The sequence below is a fragment of the Trichosurus vulpecula genome, chromosome 1 (assembly GCF_011100635.1).
Source record: "Trichosurus vulpecula isolate mTriVul1 chromosome 1, mTriVul1.pri, whole genome shotgun sequence".
NCBI lineage: Eukaryota > Metazoa > Chordata > Mammalia > Diprotodontia > Phalangeridae > Trichosurus > Trichosurus vulpecula.
In genome coordinates, this window is record NC_050573.1 from 230,512,482 (window position 1) to 230,537,489 (window position 25,008).

General features: G+C 41.6%; 1 protein-coding gene across 4 annotated transcripts in view; it reads right to left on the reverse strand.

The window, feature by feature from the left end:
• Positions 1 to 18,302: 18,302 nt before the first annotated feature.
• PTPRM (protein tyrosine phosphatase receptor type M) overlaps positions 18,303 to 25,008 on the reverse strand; it is a 1,028,886-nt gene continuing 1,022,180 nt past the window's right edge. For all 4 annotated transcript variants that reach the window (XM_036752813.1, XM_036752827.1, XM_036752817.1 and 1 more), the window contains one exon: positions 18,303 to 19,184. In XM_036752813.1, coding sequence (XP_036608708.1) covers positions 19,131 to 19,184 — 54 coding nt within the window. In that variant the 3' untranslated portion in view covers positions 18,303 to 19,130. The remainder of the gene's footprint in view (positions 19,185 to 25,008) is intronic.

Sequence of the window (25,008 nt, forward strand, 5' to 3'; positions counted from 1 at the left end):
CCTCATTTTCCTCATCTCTAAAATAGGCATAATAATAGCACCTACTTCCAGGCTTGTTTTGAGGATAAAATGAGACAATATTTGTAAAGCACTTTGCAAACCTTAAAGCATTCCATAAATGCTGTCTATTACTAGTGCCTCTTATCGTTAGATTAGACCAAGTCAATCAGTGCACTTCTCATTACTTGTAACAGCAAGGCACTAAACACAACATCTATGATAATCATGAACATGCCTATGTAGTTCTGGATAGCAAAGTATGAGAGACTCTCCATAAAGAAGGTAAAAGAAGTATAACATTTATTCAGACACCAGAGAACCATATCCCATAATCAAATGCTCAGCTCCCACAGCCAGTCAGTCCACTTCATCATAAAGGCAAGGAACCCAAAACACTCAATACAGAATATCGCAACATGGGGCCTGGCCATCCCTAAACCTCTCCGACCCCCTGCTGGGATCTTCCCCAAAACAAACTCACAGTACAGCTAAGTCAGCCTGTTCAGTTCTAACAATCACGAGGGAGGCCATTAGCAGCCATTAGCAGCCATAACATCTTTCTTTCTCTTAGTATTTCCTGTGACATAACTTCCTTTTTCCTGTCAGGAAGCTCCTCCCACCACATGTGACTTAGGCTTCCTGTGATGTAAGCAGGTCACATGGCCTATTAATGGGTGGAAAGATCTTCAGATCTAATTGCTACTATATTACTTCATTCTTTCAACAACCATTTTTTTTAAATGGTGCCTCTCTGCCATCCAAGGAGCTGAGTAGCTAAGTCTGCAGAGGTGAATCACTAGAGTTACCTGCAGAGTCAGGACTATTTTTGGCCACAGCACTTATTTGTGGATGGGGCATTGGTAGAAGGAAAAGCTATATACCCAAGTCACCAATTCTGACAAAATTGAAGAATGCGATAGCCATTGTGCTAGATGCCTGAAGAAGGCACCAAGGTAACTAAACATGGTCCCTGTCCTCATACAACTCACTATGTTGCTTCTTTTATTTTACTATATATGACAAAGCAGATAGCCCTTAAAAATAGCTTATCTAAGACTATCTTGGGAGTTCTACTCTTCTTTTTGAAATGAAGGTTACTATGGTTCTTAAGGGGTAAATAACATTCCTAAAGTTGAACTTTCATGTTTAATTCAATCTCTAGTCATTGCCTCCTTCCTTTTAGGGAGGTGGGATGACTTAATGGCTAGGGGACGAGATTTATAATCAGGAACATCTGACTGTGAATTATGGTTCAGACACTTACTTGTTGTATGCCCCTGGGTAAGTCCCTTAACATCTCTAGAAGCCTTGGTCCCCTCCCTTTGGAAAGAAAATAAATAATGGCACCTACTACTCTAAGAGGCTCTTCTAAGTCTCATCTGAATGGTACAGTGGCTGGCGTCCTAGATGTGGAGTAAACCTTAAAGAGTAACATAAATGTGAGCCATGATCATGTTTATATAATCATATTCAAACAGCTCTAAGACAATCAAATGCCTGTCATGTGGCAGGTTCTAGCTTAGCACCAATACTAAAAAGATGGTCATCTAAAGACAAGCATTTCTCTTCTTCCTTTTTCTTCACATCCATATTCTTCTTTCTGGTCTCACAAAAAAAGGAGAGTTTGAATAGGACTGGTAGAACATGGAAGGATGTGAACAAAGTCGAAGAGAAAATGGATGTGGTTTCTATTTTGGGACTGTGCTCACTCACCTCTCTGCTGCCTCAAGTGACTGAGTTCTGAAGGATGCCACCCAACTGAGCCCCAGCCCAGGTAGGGCCTTGGAGTCATAGCCTGGAGTGAGGCTGACATGTCAGAGCCTAGGGCCTGGGAAAGAGGTTTCTAAGTTTACATAGGCAGGCAAGTATTCTGCCAGTCTCCATCAGTCACCTGTGATTATCATTTCAGCAGTGTAATTAATGTCACTAATATAATTTCCTCAAACCCAGGGACAATGCAGACACAATCTAAATGATCTGGGCGTTGTTGCTAAAAGAAACAGACAGGCAGACAGAAGCCAGCATCAAAATGCTGCCGTCACCAGTGAGCATTTGGGCAAGACTGTATTTAGACTTGGAACCGACAGCCCTGTCTCTGGTGATGTCTCCTGTCTGAGGAGCAGGGGAACTGGAGACAGGGACTTCAAAGATGCTGTTGCTTCTGTCTTTCTCACGTCAAAGGAAGAAAATGGACCGAGAAGGCAACTATGCCAGTAAGGGACACACACACGTGTACACACACACACATGTGTATACACACACACATGTGTACACACACACACATGTGTACACACACACACACACAAATAACCCAGCCTCAGCCCAAACAAAAACTACCTTCTCCTGGAAAGATTTTCTTTCTTTAATTCCAGGTAGCCCCACATCCCTTCACTGCTGTTCTTCACGCCTGGAATTTTCTCATCTCTGCATCCTGGTTTCCTTCCCAGCTAAAGTCTGGCCTTCTACAAAAACCACTCCCAGTCCCCCTCAATTCTGGTATCTTCTCTCTGCTGATTATCTCCACTTTACATGGCATATATCTTGTTTGTACACAGTTGTTTGCATATTGTCTTTCCCATTAGATTGTGTAAGGGTAGTTCTTTGCCTTTCTTTGTATCTTTAGTACTTAACATGGTGCCTGATACATAGTGGGTGCTTGATAAATGTTGATTGACTGATTATCTTCCCCAACCCTTTACCTCCACCCCCATTTCTATGGCAGGCCAGCTCTGAATAATCAGTGAGAGAAAATTGAGGTTGGATGTGTTGAAATTACCTATCTTTGACTCCCCTTGGACTAATAGATATAGCTGGGCCAGACTGACTAAGACTAGCTCTCAGGGACAGAAAGGGATGATAGTGTCAGTCATGTCCTACAACTTTGCTTTGCTTCTTTCTCTACTTTTCAACCAGATATGAGACAGTCTTAGGTCCCAGATTTATTTAACGATCATATACCGACATATACGCTGGTTACTGTGGGTAACATGAAAGGAATGCTGAGCACATAGTAGGTCTTATTTGTTAGACTTTGGATGTCATGAAACAAAATAATGTCTGTGAAAGCTCTTTGTAAACCTTAAAATGCTCCATGTGTCAATTATGATAATGATTCTTTTTATTTTAGGCAAGTTTATGAAGGATCTGTGAGTTCATTAGGGTAAAGAACTTCTAGTTTGGGAACTTTTTTCTGCAGATTGAAACCTTAGTAGTTTTGCACATCCTTGGGTTGATCAGTTTTAGAAGTAAGTTCTTCAATCTTTTGCTTTATTTGGTCGTACCAGGGTGCATGGACTACCCTTGTCTCCACAGCAATGATCTAGGGAAGCAACCAGCAGTGTGCTGGTAAATGTTTAACAATTGACTCTCTTAAAAAAAGCATGCACGACACATTTTAAAGTTTAATTTGCATTATTAACATTTTATTCATCATCTTCTTAAGTTTAGACAAAACAGCAAGTCAAGCCCCGATTTGTAGCATTTGCCAATTTCCAAGGTATCAATTTTTGTTTTTCAGTTGTTTCAGTCATGTCTGACTCTTCATGACCCCATTTGAGGTTTACTTGGCAAAGATACTAGAATGGGTTGCCATTTCCTTTTCCAGCTCATTTTACAGATGAGGCAAAGAGAGTTCAGTGACTTGCCCAGGGTCACACAGATAGTAAATGTCTCAGGCCAGATTTGAACTCAGAAAGATTAGTCTTCCTGACTCCAGGCCTAGCACTCTAGCCACCGCACCACCTAGCTGCCCTGATTCAACACTAGAAATGGATTTATTGTTATCAATGGAGATGACATATTCTTACCATATTCTTTGCATCCTAGAGACCACCAACTTGCAGCTGAAACCTCCTCTAGGTGCCTTCTCTCCCTCCTAGGTTAGGACATTCTTGAGATAGAGACTGTCTTCCATTTTCTCTTTATATCTCCAGAATCTGGCATGGAACTCTGCATACCATTACTGTTTGATAGATGCTTTTTCATTCACTCCCCTTGTGTTGAAGGCTTACCTGGGGTGACTTTCTCTATTACTGATCATCTAAATCTGCCTAAAGGCAGCATGAGTTGTGGCCAGTCTTATATTCACCAGCAACACTAATTATTCTTCCTTGATATGAAAGACCCTGGCTAAATGCCACCTCCTTGGAAGTGGTGCTGCAATTACTTGGAAAGCCCTCTGTGACTCAGGCGCCGCAGAAGCACACCCAGGGAACCTCCAGAAGGCCATGCAAGGTGGCACCTGCATCCTCCTCCACCTCTGGGATCCACTCTTCCTGCTGTTCCGATATCAGCTCAGCCCATCCAGGGAAGGACCGCAGCTGGACATTTCTGCCCTGTACTTCACTGTCATTGGTCAGTATCATGTGGATGGAATTGAAACTGATCTAAGAGGCTTTGCATGTTCTGCTCAATTCTCCGTCCAAGCTATTATCCTGCCAGGGTCGGTGACTGAGGTAGATCTATTCCAATACATCCTACATCTCTGAGCTGCCAGTGTGCACTGCGACTTGCTAGCCATGTTTGTCATGTCCACTTCGCTTTGCCAAAACCCATTTCCAGGCTAATCAGCCTAACAATAGAAGGCGATATGTTCCATATGAATGGAATGGACAACAAGCACTTTAGGAGTTGAGGGAAGAGCAAGGTAAATGTGAACTTAGAGCAGGCAGAGGGACACAGAGACATAAAGAGACAGAGATACACAAAGAAACAGAGACACACACACACAGAGAAAGAGAGAGAGAGAGAGAGAGAGAGAGAGAGAGAGAGAGAGAGCTAGAGAGACCAAGAAACAGAGAGAGACAGAGAGAGCACAGAAAAACACTGAGACAGAAAGAGAGAAAGAGATAGAGAACCCACATAGAGACACAGACACAGAGAAACAGAGACACAAAGACAGAAAAGGACACCAAGGAAGAAAAAAGACATAGAATCAGAGACAGAGATGGAGGAGGGGGTGGGACTGAAATGGATGGTACTGAAGTATGTTATGTGCTTAGGCAGCAGGAATTGGGTCTTGAGTCTGTCTGGTAAATTCTGAGGATGAGAGACCTCACTGGTCTCTGAGGTGACCATGTCCATATTTGCTGGCCTTTTGCAAAGGTTAAGGACTCATCTGTTCAGTCCAGTTTTTGCCAGCTGGATGTGGGTGTGTCAATAAGTTTGGTGTGAAGTCAGAGAAATGAATTAATTTCACAAATGCAGCTAGCTAGACAGGCTTTGCTGAAGAAATGATTTTGCAGATCAAAAGTAGGAATGGTTAGTTCTCCTTTGATTGTTTTGATTTAGTGTTTGTTTTTCTGTTTGTTTTCCCATGGTTTGCTCAGGGGAGAGAGAGAGAGACAGAGAGAGAAAGAGAGAGAGATAGACAGAGAGACAGAGATAGAGACAGAGAGACAGAGACAGAGAGACAGGAGAGAAAGAGACAGAGAGACAGAGACAGAGAGAGATGGAGACACAGAGAGAGACAGACACAGAGACAGAGAGACAGAGAGAACAAGAGTGAGGGGGTGAAATTCCCAATGACTCCTAATAGGTGTTGGTGCCCTGGTACATTACATAAACTTTTAAAGTGTACCCTATACTTTGACAGAATGGGGAGGAGAATGGGCAGCAAGATGGCACAGTGGATAGAATGCTGAAATTAGAGTCAAGAAGACTTGAATTAAAATCAGGTTTTGAACACTTTCTAGCTGTGTGACCCTGGGAACATCACTTGACTTTTCTCTGACTCAGTTTCCTCATCTGTAAAATGGTGGTGACAATAGTACCTACCTTCCAGGGTTATTGTGAGGATCAAATGATCTAATATTTGTAAAGCACTTTGCAAACCTTAAAGCACTATATAAATGTGAGCTATTATTATTAGAAGGGGAACCAGGAGGTTGGTGAATATTTTAGCTAAAAGGCACCCATGTGAAGGAGTGAGATGAAGCCAGGTTTAGAGGGAGTTTCATTACAAAGAAAGACATGCTAATTCTTTCTGGCATGAAGTGAAAACTTTGTATCTGCAGATGGGGGCGGGGGGGGGGGAGCAAAGAGGAAGAATTCATCAGGGGCTGGCAGGCTGGTTTTGCATCTGTTCACCTGTTTAAATTAAACCCGAATCCTGTTAGGCCCCATGCGGGGTATGAACCAAGGAAGCATCAACCCCAATAAAGCAGCCCCTTCCTGGAGAAAAGAGAACTCAAGTGGAAATCTGAAGACCTATGTCTCCAGATTTTGCCCTGGCTGATTGGGTAACTGACACCAAGGGTGATTAACCCTCTCCCTGTCTGGCTTCTGCCTATTCAGCTCCATGGGTTACAGGGGCCTCTGGGATAATAGGGAGGGAGTGGGGGAGAGGATGAAGATAAGCTTGGCAGGGAGAGAGAGCATGGCTGGAGTGGGAGAGAAGTGAGCCCAAAGCCCGATCAGACACTGCTCCTGAGTTCTACAACCATAAGCTCCTAAGATCTTAGAATGAGACAGTACCAGGAGTATGCTGGAGCCAACTCCAACTGGCTATTGAGAATCAATCGTTAAATTTCCAGGCAAATCCTACAAATCAGGCCTTGATTTATTGTTTTATTGACTGTCTAGACTTAAGAAGATGATAGAGAAAATGTTTCTCACGCAGATTAAACTTGAAAGTGTGTCATGTATATATTTGGGGGCAGCCAGTTAAACATTTACCAGTACAACACTAGAAGGTATTCTTGATTTTCCAGATAAAGAAACTGAGTGTGTTGGTAAGCAAAAATGGGCTCCTTAGCACTTAGTTCAACAAGTACCCTTGAATAGTTTGGCTTTTGTTCCCTTTGAGTAATTCATTGAGCCTTACTAGGTGCTAAGCCCCAGGCCCAAACCCCTATTAGATATAAAACCTTAGTGGGTGTGGATTGACAACTAAGGTGGGGCCCAAGGTGGGGCTAACTCCAGGGAAGGCCTAGTTTACATGTCTGGGAGAGCAGAGGCTTTTAGACCACGTGGGTTTAAGTCCAGCTCTTTGTGACGATTCTAGGTCACGTGGGTGAGTCGCATGTGTGACTCACCCCTGACGCTGAAAAAGATATAAAACCAGGGGTTGGTGTCTGTTCCTTGGAGCTCTCTTACCCATAGCAGTGGTGGCTCGTGTGACTCTGGGCCAGCCCTTGTTCTGAGCTCCTGGGCTGAACCTAGATGTTGGTAACTATGAATTGTATTGGGTCTGTCTGTTGATGTTTGTACTTTGTTTGTATTTTGCTCTGAAGTTCAGGGTGCTGGCTTTTTCCTCTGAACTAAGTGAATGATATTTGTATGCTGAATTAAAGTAGGCTTGTCAACCCCTTCACCTTGCTTTCCTTAGTTAAGCAGATCAAAAGAACCTGTGCTGTTGGCAGCTTTCTGGGTGCTGGCTGTGGGTGGATCTTACACCCCCACAGAAGCTGCTAGCTGGATTGTTGAAACACTGAGGCTTGGAGAGAAGAGACTTATCCAAGTGCATTCACTGAGTAAATAGCAAAGCAGGAACATGCACCTTAATCTTTAGACTCCAAATCCGGCATTCTTTCAATTCAATTCTAGAAGCATTTATCCATGCTTTCAAGAAGCTTATATCCTACTTGGGGGGAATATGCACAAAAGTGTTGTTGTCGCTCAGTCATTTTCAGTTGTATTCAACTCTTTGTGATCCCATTTGGAGTTTTCTTGGCAGAGATGCTTGAGTGGTTTGCAATTTTCTTCTCCAGCTCATTTTACAGATGAAGAAATTGAGGCAAACAAGTTAAGTGACTTGCCTAGGGTCACACAGATATTAAATGTCTGAGGCTAGATTTGAACTCACAAATATGAATCTTCTTGACTTCAGGTCCATCACTCTATCCACTGTGCTGCCTAGCTGCCCTGTGTACAAAAATAGGCATGTACAAAATATATAGAGAGTAAGGTAAGTGGAGGGGGGAGTTAGAGATCAGTAACATCTGAGGGGGCATCAGGAGAGACTTTGTGTCCATGATGGTGCCTCAATCACATCTTAGAGAAATCTTTGATCTCATCTCAAAACTGCATGGTGTCTGTAGGAAGGTCTAGTAGCCCTTCCCTCCTTTCTCCTCCTAAACTCCCAACCTGGGCTGGTCACCAGCCATGGTTAACAACTACTTTGCCTAATTGGAACGGTCCCTCTAAATTGCTTAAGAGAGCCAAGTAGGGTGCTTACTGGCTTCTGAACAGGCAAAGAGTGTTTCCTTGGATGGGAGATGCTCCTTCTGGGAATCTGAGGGCCAAAAGATGTTTTGTGGTCAATGGATCTGGATCTGCAGTTTGTGATGGAGACTCTCCTTAGTGAGGTGATAGGTCACTGCTCCTGAGACTCTTTTGTGTGACTGGAGACAGACCTGAGTGGTAGTAACAGGGAATGGGCTTAGCCAGATGAAATGCAATTAGGCATAATCGGAGTTCTGATTGTTAACTGATTGACTACAAAGAGAATCCTCTCTCCTATCAGGCAAAAGGGATTTTTATCTTTTTCCCTCTGGGGTGAAGAGTTAACTTACTCATAGAAAATTAATTTTTTCTTTGATGGGGGAGAATTTATTTTTAAACATCAGTAGCGAAAACTATGCAATGGATCAATAGACGATCAGCCAGTCAGTGAGCCAATAAATGTTTATTAAGCACCTACTATGTGCCAGGCGCTGTGGACAAAAGGATACAAAGAAAGGTAAAAGACAAAACTACTCTAAAGGAGAGCTTGGCAGTGAGGTGGAGTAGTGGATTGAGCACCGAGCCTGGAATCAGAAAGACCTGAGTTAAAATCCGACTTCAGACACTCACTACCTATGTGACCCTGGGCAAGTCACAACCTTTTTTTGTTTCAGTTTCCTCATCTGTAAAATGAGCTGGAGAAGGAAATGGCAAACCACTCCAGTAGCTTTGCCAGGAAACCCCAAATGGGGCCATGAAGAATCGGACACAACTAAAATGACCGAACAACAAAAATGGGGGAAACAACTGTGCATAAACAAACCATGTAAAAGAGCATTTGAAAATAATCAACAGAGGGGAAGCACTACAATTAAGAGGGATTGGGAAAGGCTCTCTGTAAATGGTGTGCTTTTTGCTGGGATCTGAAGGAAGCCAAGGAAGCCAGGAGGTGAGATGAGGGAGAGCATTCCAGGCATGGGGGACAGCCAGTGAAAATACCCAGAGTAAACAGATGGAGTGTCTTGTGAGAGGAGGCCAGCATCTGTCGATTGCACATGTATGGGGGTGAATAAAACGTATGAAGACTGGAGATAGGTGGAGAAGGGATGGTGGCCACCCATTAAGGTTATGAAGGGCTTTGAATAGCAAGCAGAAGATTTTATATTTGATCTTGGAGATGATAGGGAGCCACTGGAGTTTATTGACTCTAGAGGTGGTAGGGATATGGTCAAGCCTACACTTTAGGAAGATCATTTTGACAGCCGAGTAAAAGATGGATTGCAGTGGAGGGAAGCTCACAACTGTTGTCCAACCAGCTATTTTAATGGTTCAGATGATGAGGGCCTTCATTAGAGCAGTAAAAGTATCCGAGGAAATAACAGGATGTAAACAAGATGTTGTGAAGATAAACTCAATAGGCCTTGAATGACATATTGGATATGGGGGTATGTGTGAGAGAGTGGGCAGTTGAGGATGATACTTAGTTTGGGAACCTGGGATACTGGGGGAATAGGGAAGTATGGAATGGAGAGATTTTTTGGGGGAAAGATAATGAATTTGGTTTTGGACAGTTTAATATATCCATAGGTCATCCAGTTCAAGATGTCTACTAGGCAATTGGAGATGTGAGGCTGAAGCTCAGCAGAAAGGCTAGGGTTAAAGAAGAAGATTTGAGAATCATCAGCATAGAGACAATAATTGAATCTAATTCAATCAGGGAAGCTAATGAAATCACATGTGAAATAGTACAGAGGGAAAGAAGAGGGCCGGGACAGAGTCCTGTGGGTTTTCTGTGGTCACATAGACTAAGAGCCAGGGAAGTAGATTGAGGAGTTACTACCGAGGTAGGAAGAGATCCGGGAGAGAGTGGTGACCTCAAAAGGTTACCACTTGGAGAGAGGTCAAGGAGGATAAGGACTGAGAAAAGGCCATTAGATTAGGCCATCAAGAGATCCTTAGTGACTGTAGAGAGCAGTTTTAGTTGAATGATGAGGTTGGAAGCTAGACTGTAGAAAGTTAAAAAGAGAGTGAGAGAAAAGGAAGAACACTTATTGAAAAGAAAACACCTATCGTGGTCCTTCTCAAGGAGTTTAATTGCAAAAGGAAGGAGAGATATGGGCAATAGCTAGCATTGATGGCTGGATCAAATGTGGGTTTTTGAGGAGGGAGGAGACATGAGCATGTTTGTAGGCAGTAGGGAAGCAGTCAGTAGATTGAAGAAGACTGAAGATAGGGGAAAAAGGGGATGATGGAGAGGCAATTTGCTGGAGAGAAGGGAATGGAATGGGATCACTGCTTCCTGAAGAGGAGTTTGCCTTGGGAGGGAGAAGGGCTATCTGATCTCCTGAGACAGGGCAAAGAAGAAGATAGTAACAGAAGGAATCTGAATGGTATGAGAGGAGGAGGAGGAGAGAAGAGGGAGCTCTCAGCCAATGGCCTCAGGTTTTTTTTTTTTTTTTCAGTAAAAATGAGGCAAAGTATTCATTCAGCTGAGAATGTGGGAGGAGCGGGAAGGGGAAAGGGAATAAACATTTATATAGCACCTACTGCAAAGCTTCTACAATCCTGGCAGAGATGGCACAATAATTAATAATCATTTGGGGGAAGCCTTTTTTTTTTGTTTCAGAAATCAGAGCTGATATCCACATCCAGAAAGAACTATGGAGTCAATGCAGATCGAAGCATACTATTTTCTCTTTTTTTTGGATTTTTCTTTCTCCTGGTTTTTCCCTTTTATTCTGATTCTTCTTTCACAACATGACTAATGTGGACATATGTTTAATATGATTGTACATGTATAGCCTAGATCAGATTGCATGCTGTCTTGGGGAAAGGAGGGGGAAAAATTTGGAACTCAAAATCTTATAAAAGTGAATGCTGAAAACTAAAAATAAATAAATAAAAATGTCTTTTAATAAAAGAAATCAGAGTTGATCTTTGGGGTGTTTTTATGAGTATCTTTTGGAAGGAGTGGGAAAGGAAAAATTTTAAGCAATTTCGTTGCTTATGGAGCAAGCATTCTTTCTGGAATGGAGGGAGCATAGTAGAAGTGATGGGGATGGGATCTGAACCCCCAAAAGGAAAAGACCATGTCTTTGGGATCTGGACCCCAAAAAGGAAAAGCCCCTGGACTTTTTCCCATGGCTCAGGTCTCTGGCATTCACCTGGGGCAATCGGCCCTTCCCAGTCATCTGGCCTTTCTTTTTTGGCACCTGGCTCCACCTTAGACTCCACTTCCTGATCCTATCCCCAGTCTCCTTTGGCCACGTGGTCCAGGTCCCTGGTGTTCAGACCCTTCTATGTTTCCATCAAGATCCTCCCTACACCCTGCCCGCTGTCACCCCTGACCACTGGGCCTAGATCCCTCCCACAGTCTTTCTGTATATAAGATCCATCTTGTTTCCATGAAAGGGCTCAGATTCAATCTGGCCCACTTGCATTAGTGATACAATGTTCAGATTCCTTAAGAGTCTGGCCAATATGGTGGATCTTTAATAAACCTTGTTTTTATTTGGCTGAAAGAAGGCTTGAGTAGAATTCATTCGGGAAGGACCCGTATGTCACAATTTCAGGATGTCAGGAGCCCTAAACCTCAACAGAAGGGTTGGGTAACTTTTGGTTGGGATTTGGGGGGGGGGAGGGTATTGAGAATGGAAATAATGGGATAAATGGAGGCTGGGGAATTGAGGTTGAATGATGGCCCCTGGGAGTTTAGAACTTCAGGGATGAAGAAAGTGTAAATTTGGAAAGATTTTCATTGTTCATAGGATTTTGGCTACAGGATTTGCCTCTCAGGGTCTCAGGTAGGTCAGAAAAGGAAATAAGAGTTTGGAACCATAGAATATTATCACTCCCCTTCCTCCAAGGCAGAAGACCAGGCTGGAGGCTTGATGGAATGGCCTTTCTCCACTTACCTGGAAAGGAAGAGTTTGATGTTAAACAAAATGGTGTTTCTCCTCTTCAGGATACCCAACCAGAGAGAATGGCATTCTCTCCCCTTATCCCAAAGGCAGGAGATTGGTGTGTGATGGAATGGTGCTTCTCCTCTTCCCCAGGAAAAACTTAATATCTAACACTTAACATTGAATTTTTTTTTATTTGACTAGATTTCTTCAGCATGTGTCCCTTCCTAAAAATCACTGTAGACTGATACCTTTTCTGAAACTTAGTCTTAGAGAGTTGCTTGGGGGCCCTTAGAACTTAAGTGAGTTACTTGGGGTCACAGAGCCAGTATCTGTCAGAAGTGAAACTTGAACCCAAGTCCTGCAGACCCCGAGGCTGCCTTTCTGAACATTGATATATGACAAATTAAACAGAGCTGTGCTGACCTTGGAGACAGAAAAATCTGGGCAGGAGACCCACATCTGATACATACTGGCTTTGTGACACTGGGTAAGAGTCACTTAAACTCTTGGTGCCCAAGCCAACAATGTAAATCTTGAAGTTGCAGAGCAGATGCAGATCTGCCCCTGCTAAGGGAGTTTCTCCAAGGGAAATCCCCTGTATTAATGAAATCAGAGTCTAGAGCACTTCTGCACTTCTCCCTCCTCCAAAAATTTAAATTTACTTAAGAACTATTTACAATTCAATGAAGAAATTTCAGTACATCACATTTAACCTTTTTTTTTTTTTTTGAGGCAATCAGGGTTAAATGACTTGTCCAGGGTCACATAGCTGGCTGGATTTGAACTCAGGTAATCCTCTTGGGTCAGTACTCTACTATGCCACCTAGCTGTCCCATTTAACTTTTTAGTTATCCTCTTGGAGATTACATGGGGGTTCTTGTATGTTCATTCCCATTCATTTTTACTCTTTTATGATTATAGTTGGTATTCTTTTGGTTCTGATTTCTTTTTAGCCTTGCATTATTTCATTAAGATCCTTCCAAATACCTTTGTACAGTTCATATTTATTGGTGTCAACTGTCCCATAACATTCTATTACGTTAACGTAGCACAACTTATTTACCTGTTTCCCAATCAGTGGATATTTGGGTTCCTGCCAGTTTGTTACAATTGTGAATTATGCTGCTATGAAAATCTTTGGGCTTATACCTGAAAAAAAATAATACTTTTACAGTATGTTCCCAACAGTGGATTTGTCCGTCAAAGTTATTTTTTGTAACTTTTACTGCTTAATGACAGATTGCTCTCCACATTCCTAGCCACCAGCAAGTGAATGAATGTACCTCCTGCCCCACCAGCATTGAGTTTTGTTGCTTATAATAGTAACATTTTTATTTTACCAATGTTATAGATGATACTAGCGTGTGTTTTATTTTGTGTCCTTTTGATTGTTACTGAGGATCATTTTTTCTTGAGGCCATACGTTTAATTTTAAAATAATCCAAGGTGAAGCATGGGCCAAGGATTGAACGGTCAGACTGGGGAGTGGGTGGGAGTTGATCTGGGAAAGTTTTCTGAAAGAGAGGAAGCTCCCTGAGCTGCCTAGGATGGTTAAATGATTTGTGAAGAGTTAGGATGAGAAATGAGCTACTGACCAACTTCATATTCCCCCTCCTTCTTATTCTCTGGGCTCATCTCCTATAATTACATGGAGAAACCTAGACTCTACCTCGAAATTGCTGGGCTGAGGGCATCTTTTCTTGGAAGTTCATCCTCCTCTTAATATGAGCGACGACATATAAGCCATTGAATTAGAACCTTTCCCATAACTATAAATGATGGGATTGTAGCTACAGTTGTCATTACAGAGAAGGCACGGAGAGGACATATTGATAGTCACAGCTACACTACAGAATTCTAATTCAACACCTCCTTCTCCCTCAGAGCAGAGACTCTGTTTATCAGTGACAGTCATTTTAACTTCATTAACTAGAAGAAGAACATAGTAAAAACAAGTCTTGGTGCTGTAAAATTTCCTGCATCTGGACCTCCTTTCATCTGTCTGCCCCTTCTCTCTTGTCAAGTCCAAGGATCAATATTTTCTCCCTTGTCTTTTTGCCTAGCTAATGTCCTTTTTAGGAGCTGCTCAGGGAGTAGATAATTTTCTTCTTAAGGGCTGAAAGTTTGCCAAGTGCCATGTCGACAGGGACTGGCCCTAAATTGATTGTTCTCCAGTCACATGACAGCCGAAAGAGATTGAAGGAAGAATAGCAGTTTTCCATTTCTACCAGCCCTTTAAGAGAATATTTAATAAGAGACAACCTAACATGATTTGATTTTAATCACCTTATCCTGCCCTGTTCTTCAGGGAAAATCCTAGATGTCAGTAAAATGGCAGAAAGGTGGATGGGGGTGGGTGGGGGTGGGACATAGGGAGGAGTAAATCCATGCAGCTGAATCATGAGATCTTGAACTGAGATTTGTCCATACAAGCACCGACTGGCACGGCCACTTAGTGACTCCTTCCTCCTGGTGCAAAACTGGATTTTGATCTCCAGAGTCTTATAAAGAATCATTGATCTTCAACCCTTGCTGTATGACATCTCAGGCCATCTTAAAGGGTATTGGGAAATTTTTAAAAATATAGTTTATTTTAACTCTTAAGTATGGAGTTACCATGCAGAACATTTATTTTGGATGGAGAGGATTGAAGGCAAGAAGTATTTATGAAATGAAGTAGATGATGGGATGTTAATTTCAAAAACTTAAAATAACAATCCTTAGGAGCAGCTTTTTTAAACTTCATCTCCAGAGGTTACTTTTTGATGGGTTTTGGTAAAAGCTACCCTTTTGCCAAAGGCTACATGGTATTTTCTTTCTATCCAATCATGCATGTCCCCTAGGAGGTGAATAAAAGTGGAAGGGGCCTGTAATTATTTAATTCAAATCCCTCATTATATAGATAATGGAAATGGACTCCAGAAGATCAAATGAGATAATATTTGTAAAGCACTTAGTATAGTGCCAGGCATACAGTAGGTGCTTAATATATATGCTTCTTCCCTCCCCACCCACTCCATCCCCCTTCTCCTGGGTCACAAAGAACAGGGGAACTAGAGGTCAAACTCAGCCTTCTTAACTCCAAATTTAGCCTACTCTAGCCCCACATCTCCCTTGCCATACTACTTCTAGATAATCTCTGAGATCACTTCTAGTTCTGGATCTTTGATCTTATGATCTTATAGGGGGAGGAGGGAGAAGCCTATGCTAGGCTGAGGCATTCAAGTCCAAGAGGGGCCATCACCCTGTAAATACAGCCAGGACCCTACTCTACATAAAAACATGTAACACCCTATCCACTCTAACTTAGGATCCACTCATCTTCTTTTATATATATACATACATACATATATATATATATGTATATATATATATATATATATATATATAATATATTTGGAGCAACCATTATACACAGGACACCCTGCTAGAAGTTTATGTTGAAAATGGCCAAATTTAAGTGAAGCCATTGGTTCTATGTAGGGAAATTGGGTCAAAGTATGTCAGAAGGAGGGATTGTGATTATTGGCTCTCATAGAATTTTGCTGAGTAAAGTCCTAAGGGAACTTCTTTATGAAAGACTTTATTAAAGGCTCTCTTCTAATGGCATACAAGAAATGGTGATCAGCTCATCAAAATAAGGGAAGGGAAGTAAGGGAAGAGCATTCCATTTCCTTTTTTCTACCGTTGTCACTGGCTGAGTTGTCAATCAGGACCAGTCCTACTGGCATCAGTTTTAGTTGGTTGGATAATGAAACAAGTGCTGATCTTGGAGTCAGGATGCTATGAGTTCAAATCCACTTCTGATATGTTAGCTGTGTCAAGTGCAATTAACCTCTCTGAGTTTTGAACACTCCATAAAACTTATTTACTAAGTCATACATGAGTTTCAACCTGCATTTGGGAGGGTCCTCCCATATTGGGAGCCCTTCAAATACATCGTACTGTCTAGCCTTGATTGACAAATCAGGCAGCCAGTAACGTGGAGGTCCCACCGTTGTTGATATCGAATCCTCAGTAACTTTCCACTTAGGGTTTCTTTACCACCTTATAAATGAGAGGGAGAAGAACATTTCTAGCTTAGGCCCAATCATCCTTAAATGGGTCAATGATTCAGTATGGTTAAAGGAAGAACACTGAGCTTGGACCTGAGTTTGAATTCTGACCCTGTCACTACCACTTTGACCCTGCAGGTCAGGTAACATCTCTGGGCTTGTTTCTTCATATTTAAAACAAAGAGATTGGAATAAATTCTGTGGTCACTTCCAGATCTAGATCTATGACCTTATGGCCTTGTAGGGGAAGGAGGGAGAGCTATGCTAGGCTAAGGGATTAAAGTCCAGGAGGGGCTATCATCTTGTATAAAGGCAGTCAGCACCCCACACTACAAATATGTGTGTGTGTGTGTGTGTGTGTGTGTGTGTGTGTGTGTGTGAAAACACCCCATCCACCCTAACTTAGGATCCACTTAGCTTCATTTATGTAAAAATATATATCCGTTTGGAGCAACAATTATATGTAGGACACCCTTTCAGATACTTACCTTGCAAGTATATTTCACCCTCTCGACTCTGGGCACTTTTACTGGCTGTTCGCTAGCCTGGAATTCTCTTCCTCCCCTCATCCACCTCCTGGCTTCCTTAGCTTCCTTCTGAAACCAGCTAAAACCCCACTTTCTACGGCAGGGCTGTCCAACCTTAGGTTTTTATTGAAACAATAGACAATACATTTTGATTTGCCAAGTATCTTTTTGTCCTTCTTTGTATCCCTAGCACTTGGCACAGTGCTTGGCACGTAATAGTTACTTAACAAATATTTATTGACTGATTTTGCCTCCCCCTCCCCCCACCCCCATCAGCTGCGGCATACTGGTTAAACTTTCACATCTGTGTTGATCCACAATTCTATATCCTGTGGAAAATCCTTTGTAGGAGTCCAGGCAAACCTTTCAGCTTTCAATGTTTTCCTTCAAGTAGTCTCTTAGAGGCTAATCCAAAGGAATCAAAGAATGAATGCCAAGAGTCCATTCTCACCAAGAACCCTGAAGAACAGGGCACATTTAAACCACTCTCTGCCAGTTGGTACTCACTACTTTCTGACTGCTTCTAGGGTTCTAACTTTCCTGAAAAGAATGACTTGCCATCACTTGTTATTCTCTGGAGGTTCTGAGACCTAAGTAGCAACAAACCGGATGGCTGCCTCAGAAGCTTTAGCTAGAGGAGGGAGAGGCTTTACTCCATTCTGAAGCACTGACTTGTTCTGGGAAGACCCAGGGACCACCTTCGATGCTTAGACGTAGAACTGAAGAGTCACCAGGCTTTGTATCTACCCTGAGCAGGCCTCTTTAATCTATAAACTATTCTTAGGGATTTCCCAGATGGAGAATTCCTTATTGCTCTCATATCATCATTGCAAAAGAAAAAAGCACTAAAGAAATTAGTGATGATATGTCTTCCCTACACAGAGTAACAAAATCATTTTATGTAATGGATCAGGGCTAAGGTCATTGTGTAAAAGTAGAATTTTTTAAAAGGCAATTTACCTTAAGGAATGTGTATATGTGCCTGTGTGTGCACATGTGCGTGTGCATGCATGTGTGTGTGTGAATCATGCTACCATTCTTTTTTTCATTACCAACTACTTACAATACACAAAAATGCAGCTGAAGAATACATACAAGACTCATAAACATCATTCCAATTTTCTTTACTACTCGATCATCTTAATTTTCATGATCTAATTATAGAGTGAATGAGGCAAGGAGAGGGAAGATCAACCCTAACCTAGAAGGGGAAACAGAAGCAAGTGAAGTGATTTGCTTAAGGCCACACAGGGAATGGAAGAGAACCTGTGTCTCTTGACTCTGGGAGGTCTAAGGCCAGCTTTCTGCAGCTGAGTATCAAGCCAGTTCCAGCTCAGAAACTCATCTTTTTGATGACCTTTCTATGCTTTGCCTTCCATAAGTATTGCAGATAGTCTGCATATAATGAAGCACAGACTTAATGATAAAAGTCCAAACCAGATATGTCTTGTCTCTCAGCAAACACACTCACTATCTCTGCCCCTCCCTCTCCCAACTCCTTCTCTGGATAGAATATCTCAGTTGCTCATGGGTCTCTAGAGATTCGGGAATGTTGCTTCCTCCACAGGCTCTAAAAGGTGAAATTCAAAGCCAAGCAACTGCTGCTTCAGCCTCTCCACGTCCTGGTGCACCAGAAATCCAACACAAATCTGCCATGTGCCATCATTTATTGAGCTGAGAATCCATACAAGGTAACAAATGTTTACATTATCATACAGTAAATAAAGCATTTCCAGGCCTTAATAAAAATGATTGTCACTCACTGTGCTTCACAAAAATTTCTTTTAATGAATAAATAATTTGATGAAATCAAAAAAAATATTTACAATATAAACAAATGAAAAAGCTTTGGATCTATTTTACCCGGTCATCTGGTTTGACCTTTTCAGAGTGAATTCCTGTCAAGCTGTTCCTCCTTGAAATATTATCGATCAGAGAGAAACTACCACTCCAGAAAGTTAGCATGGTTTGTTATGAGTTCTTTGTCTGTTAGTTCAGGTAAGCTACGTATACTTTCTGTTATGTATGTGTTAAAATACAAATATTAACTAAAATCATATATTATCATAAATGCCAGACAACATTCTCCACAGAACAAAAATATACACTTCGCTGTGACAATAACAAAGGATCACAGGCAACAAAATTAAACCTCAAAGGGACAAATTCCTTCATAAGAATATAATTGTGCTCTTTTAATTTACCAGATGTCTAGGCTGCTCTTTCAAGACGATGATTATGAACACAGTATCCGACGACCGCAGAGAGTGTGTTTTGTGTTTTTGTCAGGCAGCAGCAATATGGTGGAAAAGTAGGCAGTGCAGGCGGGTTTATAAACACTTTCTCAGGCTCTTAAAAAGAGCCAATTATACAAAGCAAAATAAGCATGACACTGAGAAGTCTTCATCTCATATACACAAACATCATGGGGCTTTGTGGCTCCCGGGTGGGCGCGAGGGTCTGCAGGGCATCTTTCTCCATCAGCCAGAATTCAAGTATTCTAAAGCGACTTCATAGCAGAACTTGTACTGGTCCTGGGGAGACAGCAAGGAAAAAACTGTCAGCCGGATGACAGCCAGCTCCAATTTTAGTTAAGACGGTTATGCCAGATTAGAGACTTAATTGGAGTCCATCAATCTCACCACCCAATATGGGAAAGGAAAAAAAAAGCCACTCTACAAAGCTGTAGGAATACTCAACAGCTCTCATTCTTTCCATGGGATCACAGATCCAGAGTTAGAAGGAGCCTCCTCAGAGGCCAGCGAAGGCCACCCCTCATTTTACAACTGTTGAAACTGAGGGGTCACACAGGTAGTCAGGATGGAAATCTAGGTCCTCGGATTGGAGAGGTAATGCTGTTTCTTCTGCTCTAACCACCCTCTCTTGCTTCTGTGGGCAAATGGTTTTTCCTTCCTTTGTTCAGGAAGAAGAAAAAACTGGGGGAATCAGGCCTCCTTGGGAGAGGGCTCAGGAATACGGGCCAACATTGCCATGTGCTAGCCTCATATACGCATATAATACATACATACATGTATACAGTTACCATGAGGTGGGTGGAGGAAACTAGCAATAGCTTGTCTCTTTTCCTGAGTTGTTGGACTCTGCACAACAGCAACACCATCGTCACCATCATCACCATCACCATCACCATCACCATCACCATCACCATCACCATCATCAGTATCATCACCATTGCCATCATTAATCATCACAGCTAGCATTTACATAGTGCTTTAAGGTTTGCAAAGCCCTTTACAAATATTCTCTCATTACAAATATTATCTCAAACAAAACGTTAGAAGGTTGGTGCTATTACTATCCCTCTTTTACAGAGAAGGAAACTGAGGCAAGCTAAGGGGCTTGCCCAGGGTTACGCAGTAAGTATCTGAGGCTACATTTGAACTCCCATTCTCCTGATTCCAGGTCTAGCACCTTATTCCCTCCAGCTGCCAGAGAAGATAATCGATACTGACTTATTGCTTTGGGTCCTGTCTCTCTGGCCCTTCAGTCAGGAGGGAGCACTTGTCTATCATCTTGCAGACAGCACCTTATTTCAGTCGGTCAGTGAGCCAGTAAGTATTAATTAAGTGCTGACTACATGCCAGGCACCATGCTAAGCACTAGAGAGACAAAGAAAGGTAAAAGATAGTTCCTACCCTCAAGAAGCTGACAATCTAAAGGGGTTTACACTTATGCTCTATTGATAGACTCCCACGGGTAAGCCTTTCTTTTAAATTACTGGTTAATTTTTAAATAGGAGTTGGGGCTTCATATATAATAACCATTAATCAGCCCCAGATCTCCAGAACAGTCGATTTGAGATCCTTGGAAAGTATTGTGTTATCTGTTTTGTTTCATAAGTTAGACAAACAGGCCACTAGCACATGGAAAAGCCCCAGATACAGAATGCTGCAACGTTGGTAAGTACAAAAAAATCCTTCCCTTTCCATCTCTACACTCTCCCTGTCCCGCCCCTGCCAAATCACAGATCTGAAAATGATGGTGCAAAAGATTTAAAAAATCACTACCTCTGCAAACAAACCAAAACCAATCTGGACAATTCTGGATAATAAGTAGACAGATATGTTCAAGCAGGCTATGTTTTTGTGCCTTGACTCACTCTTCTTTCTAACGGGGAATGTCCCTAACCAACATAATAAGTGATTAGGATAGGTGACTGGACCTATTTTTATCAGTAATAGGGAACCTCCCAGTAGGTAAATCCTACCAACACACATCAACAACTTCTCTATAATTTATAGTTTGAGAATTTTTGAGAGCTTTGAGACTTGTCCAGTGTCACAAAGTCAATATGAGTCTGAGGAGGGTCTTGAACTCGGGTCTTACTGCCTATGAGATTGACTTTTTATGTACTACACCACGCTGCCTCTTACTAATGAATAGTCCTGAGGTCCACTTCCTGGGCTGTGGGAGTGGTCATTTACACCTTAGTGAGAAGTAGTAAAGAAGTCACACATTGCTGGGGTGGTCTTTGCTAAGTTGTTTTTCTTTGTTATAAGAGAAGGGTTCAGTAGGGTGAGGCAGTGGGTGGGAGATGACTGGGAAGTCCAAAGAGAAAAGTCAACATTTAGGAAAAAGCTGACTGTGGGAAAAAGAACAGAAGACATTCTGGTTTGCCTTTGTGCATCAGAAAAGGTTGACCTTCAAGAGCCCTCAGGGAACTTTGGAGGGAAGTCATACAGGAGGGGGAGATCACTTGAAGGTTACCTGCTCTTCTTCTGAACCCCACTTTAGGGGGGCTGTTAAACAGTTGAGATCTAGACTTTTTCCATTAGTGGGCATGGCCATGGCCAGGGTCACAAAAATATTTTCCCCATCCTACCTTGCCAACTTTGTAAAAGACAATAAAACCATCCCTTGTTCACCAAACCACTTTGTTCTTGCTGGGTACCACTAGATTGCAGATGAAATATGATTTTACCCTGCCTTATTCTGCACATCAGAAGACAGGATGTCAGAAGATAAGGTATTTGGTTTTGATATCGAGGGGAGAAGGTTATAGTTCATATAAGATTCACAATTGACAGTAACTGAGTTTGGCTAACTCTCTGGACGCTGTGGATGCCTAAGTCTCATGTCAATTACAAGCCTGGAAGCTGTTGAATCTTGGTCTGAGTAAGAGAGACAGTGTGTTTAGAGAAGAAAATCCCTGACTTCGAGTCAGAGTTCAATTTCTGACTGCACCATTTACTAGATTTATGACCCTAGACGAGTCAATTAAATTCCATGAGCCTCAGTAAAATGGGGTGGGGGTCGTTGGGAGGATCAGATGAGATAATGTGTGTAAAGTGCTTTATGAATGTAAAGCTTTAATGTTAATGTAAACTATTGTAGAGAGGATTCTTGTTTTGTTAGACTTGATGGCCTCTGAGGACCCTTCCAATCCTGAGGTTCTGTGAATCTTATGCTTAATTCATTTGTCTTACAGTACTGTTGCTTTCAAATGAATTATGGTGCCCATCATATGGTACAAGAAAACTTGGTTTGTCTTCAGGCATGGCTCTGATACTTACCTTCCATGGTTGTTGTGAGGAGCAAATGAGATATCTGTAAAGCGCTTAGCACAGTATCTGACACAGGGACTTAACAAATGCCTGTTTCCTTCTTATCCATCTCCCTTCCCTGGGATATGATTCCAATTTATTTTTCATTCTAATTGAGAATTCTTTTTAATTTTAATGCTTTCCTTCCCATACAAAGATTAGACAGGGCAAGAGATATTAACCCATTTTATAGATGTTAGAACTGAGGGCAAGAGATGAACCCATTTCATCGATGTGGAAACTAAAGCTCAGAAGAAGTTGACTTGCTAGAGGTCATACAGTGAATTGCATGTATCTGGAAGTTTTTTCACTATGCTGTCTCCCTCAAGGAAGCTTGAAAGTAAGTTGAAAGTTGAAGTTGAAAGTTGAAGTTGAAAGTTGAAGTTGAAAGTAAGCTCCTTACGGGGAAAAAAAAACAAACAAAACTTTTCTTTTTCATTTAGTTTTCATATTTTGAGCACCTACACCTAGCATAGTACCTTACAGATAGGAGATAACTTAATAAATGTTTGTTGAATTGAATTATTATAACCACCAAAAGATAAGACTATTATAAGCATGGCCACATACATACATATAAAAGGCATTCTTTAAATGTGACAAATAAGGACAATATATTTCTGCCAGGTTCACATTTAAAAATATGTCTACCACCCCCTTGTTTCCCATTAGGGTAGGAGTTCTTTATCTGGGTTCTATTCCCCCATAGGGGGAATAGTCCAGTCCATGGATTGAGTTCAGGGAATCCATGAACTTGGATAGGATAAAACATTTTTACTTTGACTAGCTTCTAAATGCAATTTAGTATTTCCTTCAATTATGAATTTTGAAAAAATATTTTGAGAAGGGATCCACAGGCTTTGTGGCACAAAGCCAAAGGTTATGAAGAGGGTACAAAAGGGTGAAAAAAAGGAACATTCTTTATTATTCACCTATAAAAAATATTACTTGTCCTGGATGGATGACTATTTACTAAGTCAATGTTGTTCTAACATTTATTATTTAAGGAATTAGTAACCTTTATTTCTGATAAATTTTTAAAAACTCCTTTAATTGAAAAAGTTTCAAAACCTTTTTTAACCTAATGATGGTGCTGTCATGCTGGCCACAAAAAGAGTAGTAATATCTCCATTATTTTTGTGCTTTATAGAAATGACATAGATTTCTACTACTGAAACCTCAGGGACCCCCATCCCTTTTTATGGAAAAAATGGTTTTGTGCATGGATCTAATTGTGCAATTAATTTCAATGACTACTAGGAACCAGACAGGAACATTACCTCGTTCTACTCCTTTAACATATTAAAATGCATTAAGTGGTGAAATGTAGTTGCTGGCCTGGGGCCACAACACAGGCAAAGAAACACAGAAGGGATTTCACGCTTCAGTGCCGGCGACCTGCACCCCTGGAAGTCATTGAAATTGCCCTGTCGTACTCATGACTATAATTCTCAAAATGAATCTGCCCTCTCCCAGCTCATCCCCACTAAATAGACTGCCAATTCCACAGTATGTGATTACTGGCTTCTGGATTAGTCAAATAAGGAAAGCAGGCAGGAATACAACTAATTACAGCCCCGACCTCCCAGCATCTCCTAAGAGCCTGAAATTTTCTTGCCCTGCAAAATGATTACACTTGATCACCAGGTACAGGTTGTCTTCTGCACAGCAGTCTCTTCTTTCAATTCCTTTGCTTTTGAGCAGTATAATTAAGCCATGCAAGGTGTCCCTCTGCTCAGGGAAGAGAATTTTCTCCTTGTTTCTAGATGCTTCCACTTTCAGCCTCATTAGATAGTTTCAGGCATGGAAGGAAGGCAAAAATGGAAAGCGTACTGACAAAGAAGAGACTAGCTCACTGCTAGGACCCAAGCATAGAATTGTGGAGTTGGTAGAGATCTCTGAGCCCAATCTAGTTTAATATTCTCCAAAGGATGAACGCTTTCTACAACTTCATTGACAGGTAGTTATGCCACTTGCACTGGAAGATGTTCAGTGATGGGGAGCTCACTACCACTCTAAGAAAGCACACTCCATTTTTGAGGTGCTCTAAGTTTTAGGAAGTTTTTTTCTCATATTGAACTAAAATCTGCCATTCTGTAATTTCTTGCTATTTTGAGTTCTGCCTTTGGGACCAACCAGAACAAATCTTGTCCTTCTTTCATATGACAATTTTTCAACCCATTCATCTTTCCCCACTTGGGTTAAACGCCTTAAGCTCCTTCGAGTAATTTTTGTAAAAATTTGTATTTATTTATTTATTTTGGAGGGGGGAAGGTAGGGCAATTGGAGTTAAGTGACTTACCCAAGCTCACACAGTCAAGTGTCTGAGGCCAGATTTGAACTCATGTCCTCCTGATTCCAGGGCTGGTGCTCTACTCACTGAGCCACCTAGCTGTCCCTCGACTAATTTTTTTTTTAAGGATCAGTTGCCGTGTCATCTGTGGCATGGTTTTAAGTTTGCCCCCCTTCCTGGTTTTCCTACCTTGTACATACTCTATCTTAATATGGTATACCAAATGAGACCCAGTAGCGTACACATGGCATATATAGTGAGTTTATAATTTCTCTATGGATACTGAAGTTCTAGTGATGTCCAAGAAAACATTTGGCCTCTTTGGCCACCACACTGCTCAGTTAACTATTTTGAGCTAGAGGTCCATTAAAACTCCCGTGTCTTTTTCATGTGAAAGTCTTTCTAGAGCTATTTCTCCTTCATCCTCTACTTGTATAATTGATTTTTTGAACTCAGACCTACAGCTTAACATTTTCCCCTGCTAAATATCATCGTTAGCTT